Source organism: Procambarus clarkii, chromosome 92 (assembly GCF_040958095.1).
Source record: "Procambarus clarkii isolate CNS0578487 chromosome 92, FALCON_Pclarkii_2.0, whole genome shotgun sequence".
Lineage (NCBI taxonomy): Eukaryota > Metazoa > Arthropoda > Malacostraca > Decapoda > Cambaridae > Procambarus > Procambarus clarkii.
The window spans coordinates 13301558-13314092 of NC_091241.1; the positions used below are offsets into that span (position 1 = coordinate 13301558).

At 37.4% G+C, this 12535-nt stretch overlaps 2 protein-coding genes across 4 annotated transcripts in view; one reads left to right on the top strand and one right to left on the bottom strand.

Annotated features, from left to right (window-relative positions):
* Positions 1-12535, top strand: part of LOC123775032 (transmembrane protein 62) — a 197772-nt gene that overhangs the window by 19285 nt on the left and 165952 nt on the right. The window lies entirely within an intron of this gene.
* Positions 1-12535, bottom strand: part of Tsp (Thrombospondin) — a 110410-nt gene that overhangs the window by 13615 nt on the left and 84260 nt on the right. For all 3 annotated transcript variants that reach the window (XM_045769785.2, XM_045769784.2, XM_045769783.2), the window contains 3 exons: positions 7472-7627; positions 1019-1239; positions 335-556 (listed from right to left, as the gene is read on the bottom strand). In XM_045769785.2, the coding sequence (XP_045625741.2) occupies positions 335-556; positions 1019-1239; positions 7472-7627 (599 nt within the window). The remainder of the gene's footprint in view (positions 1-334; positions 557-1018; positions 1240-7471; positions 7628-12535) is intronic.

Sequence of the window (12535 nt, forward strand, 5' to 3'; positions counted from 1 at the left end):
TTGAACAGTGAAGACTTCACTATAATATAGTGAACAGTGAAGACTGTTCACTATATTACATAGTGTGAAGACAAGAACTTAATACTAATGTATTATTGTATTCAGCGGTGATGCAGTGGTACAATGTAGATAAAATATAATAGTGTGTTGTACAGGGGAAGAACAGTAGTAAAGTGGTACGGTGCCTCCTTGCTGGATTTTTATATACAAACATTGTAAAAAGCTTCAGAATGAAATTTTAACACGAAGAGAACAGTAAATCTTAGTGAGAATTAATTGCTACTAGGAGTAATGTAAATCATCAACAGTAGTTTATGAGTGAATCTGCACTCACTTCCGTGTTGACGCACTCGGAGTTGTGGACACAGCCGCCATTGTTGCCGTCGTAGCACTCGTTGATGTCGAGGCAGCGCTGACGGTTCTGCCTGGCGAACTGGATGCCAATGCCCTGGAGGCCGGGGGAGCCACTGAACCCGGGCGGGCACGGGTCACACCTGAACCCGGGCGACATGTTGATGCACCTGACGCGGGGATCACAGGGCGCCGCCAGCTCACACTGAGGCAAGGGAGGCGGGAGTTAGTCTTGGCCACGAAGTATTATTCAGTTTTTTTTATATAATTAAGTAAATAATACGTATTAAACTTTCCATCATTTCTACGACTATCTATAATAAATGTATTATTATGTAATCACAAAGAAATCACAGTGACAAAATAATTTTGGTGCCATGATGTGATTTGAATCAGCGTTCTGATGATTCCCAGACACCTGCCTTAACCCACTTGGCCAAAATAGGACGAAAGTCAACCAACTCGGAACTCAGATGAATTCACTGGGAGGTTCTGGCCCGAAATGGTGAACAACCAGGATTTTACGATTGGCAGGGTGGAACGGTGTTTAAGCATCCGACCCTTCCCAGGCCTTGAAATCCGGACTTCACGCTTTCCAGGCGAATGGGTTACCCACTGCTATGAAGGTTCGACACTATAATGATGAAATATTGAGTTGCACTCTTACCTCGTTGATATCTTCACAGGAGACGCCATCGCCGGTGAAGCCAGGGAGACAGGGGCCGCAGCGGAAGTAGGGGTCGGTGTTGGTGTTGGAGCACTGAACACCCGGGAAGCAGGGGTTGGGGTCGCAGGCGCTGATGGGGTTACAGATGCGACCATCACCGGTCTGGCCGGGAGGACACGGGCCGCAGCGATATCCGTCGGGCATGTCGTAGCAGCGCACGCCTACAGGAGGGATCCGGAGAGTGTGTTGGGGATGGGTTTTTTGAACTGGAAGGCGTTTTTATGACTGTCCAGTATGATGAGTGTTTAGTCTGTAGTGGCGGGAATGAGTTAAGAGGTGTACAGAGGGCATGCAGTGTTGGAGTTGGGGCAATACCTCATAGCACGGTGGGGAAATGTGTGTGTTTGGCTCAACTGTTGCGAGGATGTCACACAGGAAAGAACAAGAACAAGAACTTAATATTTTATAAGGTAATATTGGACAGCACTCTTAAGATTCACAGCACATGAATGCCCGTGAGATAGTATATTACGAAGTTCAACACTCAAGGAAAGTCTCCACAAGCTTTAAAATACTCAAGCTTTAAACTGCCAATTTAAAAGCTTGATGACTAACGTTGGCCAATAATTTATCCGTGTGAGCTCAGAGATTTATGATAAAGTAAGAAGCTCGAATAAGGAAGAAAATAAAAAGTTCAGGAAGGGGGGAAAAAATTTAATCTTTGAAGCGTTCGTTCATCCGCAATTCAAGCATAAATAAATCCCAATAGTCTATAGTCCTTTTAAATGAAGGAACATAACAATATACTGTGTAAGCCTGAAGGTGACAAGAACGATACTGTCGTACAGAGTTTGTTTTGCATAATAAAGATCATATCCCGCAAGGTATTCGGCTGTAGCAATTATAAGAATGATCAGACTGCAATAACTTTATCCTTAATCTGCATTTATTTATGATTCTTTGATCAACATACCCCCATGCTCACTAGTCAACAAGCACATACATATAACAACATTATGATTCTTATTTTTATAAACTTAGGCATGGTGAAGCTATCTGCTTTATATGTGATCTTGCTCTCACACAAGACAGCACATTTATGACTTATTGCTTATAGTCACTATTTCGCTTATAAATAAATACATATGTGACATACTCCAAGCCATATTTCTTTTCAAGGCACTAACTTTTTCTCTCAGTTTTATTAAACAATAGAGATTTTATACAAAATTACACAATATCCTGAGTTACTTTGCAATTTAAATAAATATTTTAGTTTTGCTTTATTATTTTTATAAAACTGTAATATCAATATAGGTATAGGATCAGTAATAATTGTAATATCTTAACATACTAAGAAGGTTAGGCTAAGTTGTGGTTTTCTATTCAGCTTTTCAGGGTAAACTCAAATATTCACAATAAATTAGTATGTCACATATGCACTTATTCATAAGCAAGATATTGACTATAAGCAGGTGCGAGAACGGGTTGGATCTTGAGCATGCAAGGAGTAAGGAAACAATTGAGGTGATATTCACAAACATTGTACATTACTCAACTAACAAGACAACATATGATACGATAGGCCCTGCCCGCAACTCTTTTTACGAAGTGTGGTTTCTATGACAGTTTTGGATTTATATAATAAGCAATCTGTTAATTATATGAATCTATTAATTAACGCGTTGCCACTAACCATTCTCGCTTGATTTTGGGGCATAAATCTGTCAGCAAATTTGTTTGGTTTAACAGACTCAAGTTTTCCATGATTCAAAAATTTCCATAATAGAATATTCCCACTAATTTTCCATCGCAGTTGTCCCTACGTATATTTTATCCTCAAAGTAGATGGGTTTAGTTATGTACCATCTAGAGCCAAGTAGCTTAGCGGTATGTAATACCAATTACCCTACAGTATTTGTATGTAATGGCGAGTAGCCTAATGGTATGTAATACCAGGTAGCCTAAGTGGTATATAATGTCAATCATTTGTTATAATCAGGCTCAAAGTCAATAATATTTTGTCGAGGCTGAAAGGCCACAATCAACGCTGCTCGCGAGGTGGGACCAAAGAGCCAAGGCTCAACCCCCTCAAGCACAACTAGGTGAGTACACAACGTACACAACAAAAATGCTAACCTAATCATAAACGCACGAACCCAAGCAACCCCCCTAACATAGAGACTCGTAGAAAACATGGATTTTCTGAGCCGCTACTTCTCCTGCTACTGTACTTTATAATTTGTACGTTGGGGGAGGGGGGCATAGTGTACAAAATGAGAGATGTATTAGTCTAAGAGGCCGGGTTGGTGTTTTAGTGAAATGTGTTACAACGTATCTGCTTGGCCACTCTCTAAACTCCAACCTCGCAAAAAAACATTTACAAATAATGAAAACAATAACATGGGGTGACAAGCATTATAAATAAAAATGCATAAAGCTGTCATAAGTCAAAATAATATAGTAAATATTTATCACCTTATAAGTGTATATGGGAAATAATTAACGCGTGCACAAGATAAAGCTTGTCTGATTTGTGAAACGACTCGCGATAAAATGAAAGAATAAAGAATGTGTGATATAACACTGAAAAGCATAAGCAACTGCAGGCGATCAGAAGAAGGACATAATCCACTTGACCAGCGTGGGAGTGGACCGGCATCCTCTGCGTCGTGAGGCAGGTGCTCAACGTCACGCTGTGCACTCCGTCGTGAGGCAGGTGCTCAACGTCACGCTGTGCACTCCGTCGTGAGGCAGGTGCTCAACGTCACGCTGTGCACTCCGTCGTGAGGCAGGTGCTCAACGTCACGCTGTGCACTCCGTCGTGAGGCAGGTGCTCAACGTCACGCTGTGCACTCCGTCGTGAGGCAGGTGCTCAACGCCGCGATGTGCACTCCGTCGTGAGGCAGGTGCTCAACGCCACGCTGTGCACTCCGTCGTGAGGCAGGTGCTCAACGTCACGATGTGCACTCCGTCGTGAGGCAGGTGCTCAACGCCACGATGTGCACTCCGTCGTGAGGCAGGTGCTCAACGTCACGATGTGCACTCCGTCGTGAGGCAGGTGCTCAACGTCACGCTGTGCACTCCGTCGTGAGGCAGGTGCTCAACCCATTATGTGCCTTTGTAAACTCTCCCATTACCGCTTACAAGATGGGTAAGAAGTGCATAATAACAATTAACTAAAGTCTCGCATTCCATTCATTAAATGTGCGATTTTGAGGATCTCTCTCGCAAGAGGACGCTCAGTTCACTTCTACTCGGGTCTAGCGGATTGTTTAATATATATCATGAGTGTGTGTGTACATATATTTACGTATTAGTATGTTCTGGTTGCAGTCTCTGTTGTTGACATATTGAATGTGACAGGAGGGATGAAGGCTACAATGATATCCAGTGAGGCTAGGGATAATCGTGTTCTTAAACAGCCTCTCTGATTTTGATCACTTGTTATCCATCTTTATTTTATATATGAAAGTTCCACAATATTGGTACACACACACATACACGTACAATATATACTTAAAATATTTAATAAAGACATTATGCAAACGTTCACGCGAGAGCCTCACAAGGCGCAAGCACCCTGAAGAAAATAAGGGAAAAAAATAGTCTATAAAGTCTCGATGTGAACGACTGTGGATACTTTAATGGGTTGGGAGGTGTATGTAGCGGTATTCAATTCTGGGCTCAAACAAGAGTGGGTTGGTAAAGTTGTGTGGACTGGTGTGCTTCTTCTCTACGATGATGACGTGGGCTGCAACGGGCAAGGGAAGCAAAAAGCGGAATATGATATAAATACTGCGAGTGGCAAATTATGGTGAAAGTTATGTCTTTTGTTTTTGTTTTGATCTTACATATTAGTAACGTTTTTTTCCTATGTTAGTTTGTCTGATCTATACTGTTTGTTGGTGCCGTAAAGACAGAAAACTGTAATACAATGACTCCAAGGCTAAGTAAGGCCGACATTTACTATACTTATAATCTATAATTCTAAGGTGTATATATAACTAGGTCAATTATTTGAAGTAAATTCTTTATATATATATATATATATATATATATATATATATATATATATATATATATATATATATATATATATATATATATATATATATATATATATATATATATATATATATATGTATATATATATATATATATATATATATATATATATATATATAATATAATGTTGTACTGATGGATATATATGTTGAACTCCTGAGACTATTATGCAAGGGTCGGTTTGCCTAATAAACCGAGTTTCCCTAAAGTTATATATTTATCACATTTTTTCTTATGAAATGATAAAGCTCTCCATTATATCATGTATGATTAATTTTGTTTAATTTGAGTTAATACTAACAGAAATACGACCAAACCTACCTAACCTATCATAACCTAATTTAAACTAAACTTTTAAGTTTAAATATAAATAAACTTTTAAGTTTAACATTTAAACTTAAAATGAATTAAGTCAGTAATTCATGATCTTAATATAATATAATAATATTAATTCAAATAAACCAATTGGAATATTTTGTTTAAATAGCGAAAATCACTTTGCCTATTAGGAAAACCAGGCCTTGCATACTAGGCCAAGTAGTTCGTTCAGGCTATTGGGTACGACATACAGTATGTTGATATATATATATATATATATATATATATATATATATATATATATATATATATATATATATATATATATATATGTCGTACCTAGTAGCCAGAATGCACTTCTCAGCTTACTATGCAAGGCCCGATTTGACTAATAAGCCAAGTTTTCCTGAATTAATATATTTTCTCTATTTTTTTTCTTATGAAATGATAAAGCTACCTATTTCATTATGTATGAGGTCAATTTTTTTTTATTGGAGTTAAAATTAACGTAGATATATGACCGAACCTAACCAACCCTACCTAACCTAACCTAACCTATCTTTATTGGTTAGGTTAGGTTAAGTAGCCAAAAAAGTTAGGTTAGGTTAGGTTAGGTAGGTTAGGTAGTCGAAAAACAATTAATTCATGAAAACTTGGCTTATTAGGCAAATCGGGCCTTGCATAGTAGGCTGACAAGTGAGTTCTGGCTACTAGGTACGACATATATATATATATATATATATATATATATATATATATATATATATATATATATATATATATATATATATATATATATATAATATATATATATATATATTATATATATATATATATATATATATATATATATATATATATATATATATATATATATATATATATATATATTTAAAATATGCAACACTTGCATACAGTATTCATCATTGCACATAAATACATGCACCTGCAAAAGTCAGTCAGTTTCACTTAATCATACTGTGAAGGTTTTCCATACAGATAAATACTATGGTAGCTGCCAATATATCACAGCCATGGGCTGAGAGGCCTAGTTAGTTAGGGTTCTTAAATTTCCTAAAGACCATAACAAAATGTAGATACATGAAATTATGATATTATTATGTTCATGCCATGAACGCATGTTTTAAATGGATCTTATTCATGTTTTCTTCGTTAAATGATTTGTAATTGGTTTTGATGAAGACATTATAATATGTAATTTGCTATAATTATTATATAACTAGTATTAACAGCAGCGGTTGGATTAGGTGTAAGGGTCTATCAACTATCAGAGTTATAAAAGCTATAATCTTTCTTGTTTTGAACTTTCATATACTGTATATTTAAATACCTAATTGATTGAAATACTAAAGCAAAAACGCTTAGTGTACTTAATATAGACTGAATCATCTTTGAGAAAAGATGTACAGGTTTGTAAGTACTTGCGTAACTGCTTTGTGAATCTAGCCCCAGGTTTTCTGTACCCTGTACGTTACTCTATTTGTAAAAGTCTTAATGTTGTTGTACAACTAGTACTGTAGTTGTGTTGGTTATCTCTCTGTATCATGCCCTCTAATGTTAAGTGAGTCGTTTACATATATTAATTATATGTGTATAGCCTATCTAAGAATGAAAGTAATTACGAAGAAAAAGCACAAGCCAGTTTGACTTTATAGGTATAGCATAATAAGTCACAGGTTAGTGTTCATTGAGCACAAGAACCAGTCTGAAACGCGATGTAGTTACGTTTTTTACACACGGGCAAGTTTGCTGACGGACACCTAGACAGAAAATTACTAATATATATAAACAATTATTATACGCTTAGCGTTTCTGTCAAAAACTGTAGCCTTCGTATGTTCTTTTAATTTAATTTTGAGTATTGCTCAAGAAAATACTAGTCTTATAAATGGAGGTAAACTAGTTGTTGTCATAACAACTCGCGAGGTTGATAAACATTAAGGCCAACACCTAATTTCAGCTCAGTGTAATATCTAATTGAAGCTCTTGAGTGTGAAGCTACTAGAGAGCCAGTTGGCAGAGCTAAGGCAGAATGTGGGTACTCACCTCGGGCACAGGGACGGTCGGCGCAGGTGACTCCGGGCTTACAGTCGCGTCCGTCCCCCAGGAAGCTCCTTGGGCAGGGTCCGCAGCGGGCTCCCTCTGGACCCCTGGTGCACTCCACGCCAGGGAAGCAGGGGTTTGGCGAGCAGGGGTCGTTGTCTGCACCACGCACCACGCCCGTTAGTACCACACACATACACACACACTACACTCCACACACTGCCACCACCACCGTACCCTTCACCCTTTTTCGCCAAAGTGCCACATACTCACCACCCAGGCCAGTAATATGGCACTATGGCAAAACGAAAACCACAATAGATAATGTGTTGTCGGTGTGGGTACGTATAATGCTACAACTAGGCTACCAACACCCATCACAGTAAGGGGGAAAATTTCATTTATCTGGTTATACCCGAATTTTATTAAAAGCTCCCGAACAAACCGGATTTTGTCAAGATAAATGTTGATAATTTGATTGTGTCTTTCAATTCTTCATTAGAACCTAGTGTGTCTGTAGAGAACATGCTTCAAAACCCTCAAAAAAAAAAAAAATAGATAGTCTGGACCAGCTTTCCAGGTCATCGTAATTCTATACCCAATGACATGTTTGAGGGAATATTTGAAATCTTGTTATTGTTTCTAGAGAGTGCAGATCTATTGAAAAGCGTAGTAAAATATAAGATTGGAGTTTCATACCTTTTTGTATTTAAATTTGTATTTTAAGTGTGGTACATAACACAGTAATAGATTAGTAGACATTTCTAAAATCCTAATTATATATATATATATATATATATATATATATATATATATATATATATATATATATATATATATATATATATATATATGTATTTTATCACAGGACATAATGTATACATCAGTCGCAGTTATGTAATATGTAAAACGACTATTATATACAAATATAATATAGCCCAGGAAAATAATATAGAATATAGATTCCAGGAGGAATCTAATATAGACTAATATAGAATCCAGGAGACCTGGTCGAGGACCGGGCCGCGGGGACGTTGAGCCCCGAAATCATCGCAGGGTAGCCAGTAATCTCTATTGAGTCCAGTATACCCATGGAGTATATACAGCTGCAGGGAATATACACACGCTCTAGTATATACATATACCAGTGGAGTTTACAGACTAGATATACATATACCCGTGAAGTATACACACCTGCAAACTTTATAAATTTTCAGGGTATACACACCCGCTAAGTATATTCATGGTCCATAATACACGCACTCAAGATATACACCACCAAGGGGCACTACATACCCAACACACCTGCGGATACCCCCTACACCTGTGGGATACCCCCACACCTATGGGATAAACACACACCTTAGAGGTACTCCACACGTTTGAAGGGAACTCAGATGTCTATGAGACATTGCAAGCATTATAACTGATTTCAAGCAGTATAATTGGGTTCACAGTATTTATTTACACAAATATATGACCTAACTTGAGGTAAACACAGTTTGACGTGTGTAATATTTTGGCAACTGACTCTAGTTCGAGATCTGGTAAAGGATTCCATTTTGGGAACTCATTTGAATATACAATAAAAGTCTTAACTGATATTTCTGTTTTGTTTTGCCCTAAAGATGGTGGACAGTTTAATTCGTGATGATAGGCTTGAGGAAATACATGAGGGGGAGGTATTTGAACACATGAGGTTATCTTGAGATGATTTCGGGGCTTTTTAGTGTCCCCGCGGCCCGGTCCTCGACCAGGCCTCCACCCCCAGGAAGCAGCCCGTGACAGCTGACTAACACCCAGGTACCTATTTTACTGCTAGGTAACAGGGGCATAGGGTGAAAGAAACTCTGCCCATTGTTTCTCGCCGGCGCCTGGGATCGAACCCAGGACCACAGGATCACAAGTCCAGTGTGCTGTCCGCTCGGCCGACCGGCTCCCTAAGGAATATCTACCCTATGAGGGTAGATAGTTGAACACATGGGGTAGACAGTTGAACACATGAGGGGCGATAGTTGAACACATAGGGTAGACAGTTGAATACATGAGGGTAGATAGTTGAACACATGGGGTAGACAGTTGAACACATGAGGGGAGATAGTTGAACACATGAGAGTAGAAGAATACATGAAGGCAGATAGTTTAACACATTATGGTAGACCGTTGAACACATGAGGATAGAAGGTTGAATACATGAGGGTAGATAGTTGAACACATTAAGGCAGACAGCTGAATGCATGAGGGTAGACTATTGAACACATGAGGGTACATCGTTGAACAGTTGAGTGTAGACTGTTGAACAGATGAGGGGTAGACAGTTGAACACATGAGGGGTAGACAGTTGAACACATGAGGGTAGACAGTTGAACAAATGAGAGTAGACGGTTGAATAAATGAGAGTAGACATTTGAACACATGAGGGTAGACGGTTGAACACTTGAGAGTAGACAGTTGAACACATGAGGGTAGAATATTGAACACATGAGGGTTCTACGGGTGCAGGCTGCGTAGTGGCGACATTTGTCACATATAGGCCTAGGATGTATAATAACAAGCCTAGTCTACCGAGGAAAATCATAAAGTAATTGTAACTTCTTTTTGATAAGCAAAGCTAACCATGCAGCCAGCAGTGGTATTCAGACGCCTCTACTTACCACCATCCGCTTACTCTTAGTAAATATAACAATATTTCTGAAATTAACACGATTATACAAATATATATACATACAGAGTATAGCATGTGTATCATCAACAAAATACTGTGTGTTTTCTATTACTAGTGTTTTTGTTTATTAAATAGAAGTACTGAGGAAGTAGTAGATATTAGATAGTCTTAAACACATAAAGCATGTGTTTAAGAGTATACACAATGAGATGAGGCAGCACCTGGGCCTTTGTGGCATGGAGATGACCTCATCTCAGGAGGAGGATGATGTCACGTCATTCAGGTCTAAAGCTTTATCTACCAGTCACCAAGGATGTCTCGACGTCCCTGATAACCATTACTAATTTTTGACATATATATATATATATATATATATATATATATATATATATATATATATATATATATATATATATATAAATTTACTCACATGATATGATAAATATGTAAGTCATATTATATGTAAGTCAAATTATTTCATGTAAACAAATTATTATAAATATATTTTAAATATACATGCGTAGTTGAATTTAGTTGGGGAAATCTAGGCCTGTTGTCAAGCGCTATAATCAGCATGCGTTATCAATCAGAATTACCATACATTATATCCTACTACACATACCTTAATATAACCCAACTAGTTTTACACCCTTACTTCCTAGACATATGAACCTTTTAACGCTCCTTATACGTAATACTAAGACATCATTTTGCCTTTCGTTTAACTTCCAAAATATAGTTTAACATTGTAGTATGTATAACAAGACAACGTTTAACATTTAAAAAATACATATACTATACTAAAAAGACTAGATTGTATGAATACGCAGGTCTGAAAGTAACACTTTATATTTTGTTTTCTAATATCTCAAGCAAGAAGCTTAGACGCATTCGGGAGGATTTTCAGCGCGTACCTCTCGATAAATTTTACTTTACTTTCTCAAGATCATAAAAACATCCTAAACAACTTGAGAGCTGACAGAATTTTGTTCCTAGTGAGGTTAGAACGGTTATATAATCTATAGCTATACACGTCACAAACAAGTCTAGCGAGAGAGGCTGTGGGTCGCAGGCCCAACTTCCCACTCACGAATAAGTATAACATTTAGGGGTTTAAAGTTCATGTTCTGTGTTAATGAAACACTTGTTTACTGAGAATTATACTACTATTATTATATGTAATGTAGTATTGCTTTGTAAAATTTATGTATATATGATATATATTGTATTTTATTAAAGATAAAAAAAATAATTGGAGCGTAAGTTATAGGATATATTTTCGCGGGTACTGCGTCCCAGGGTATATTGTCGTTCCAACCTGCATTCAGTGTGTCCTCTATACTATTTACACTACACTCTTTACACTACTCTACAATGTTCTATACTTTGTACACGGCTCTACACTCCTCACACTACACTCTTTACACTGCTCTACACTCTTATTTACACTGCTCTACAGTCGTTACACTACACTCTTTACACTACTCTACACTGCTCTAAACTCTGTACACAGCTCTACACTCTTTACACTACTCTACACTCTTTACACTACTCTACACTCTTTACGCTACACTCCTTACACTGCTCTATACTCTGTACACAGCTCTACACTCTGTACACAGCTCTACACTCTTTATACTGCTCTACAGTCTTTACACTACTCTACAGTCTTTACACTACACTCTTTACACTGCTCTACGCTCTTTACACTACACTCTTTATACTGCTCTACACTCTTTATACTACTCTACACTCTTTACACTGTTCTATATTCTGTAAACTGCTCTACATTCTTTACACTGCTCTACATTCTTTACACTACTCTACATTCTTTACACTGTTCTATATTCTGTAAACTGCTCTACATTCTTTACACTGCTCTACATTCTTTACACTTCTCTACACTCTTTACACTACTCTACATTCTTTACACTGTTCTATATTCTGTAAACTGCTCTACATTCTTTACACTGCTCTACATTCTTTACACTTCTCTACACTCTTTACACTACTCTACATTCTTTACACTACTCTACACTCTTTACACTGCTCTACACTTTACACTACTCTACACTCTTTACACTACTCTACACTCTTTACACTGCTCAACAATTTACACTGCTCTAAATTCTTTACACTGCTCTACACTCTTTTTACTGCACTTCACTCTACACACTCTACCCTCTACTTTTAAGTGCTAGCTGCAATTGCTTTCTTGACAAGGCGAAACATATTGCAACTCCATCTTCTGTCAGTGTAATGTTTATTTTATTATCGACATATAATAGAATGTTCAAAGTAATAAAATGGAAATTGAGGGAATGTTTAAGGTAGATGAGTTAGGCTTACCTCCGCCGTTTGCCCAAACATGTTTATTGTTTACTCAAAAACAAATTTATGCT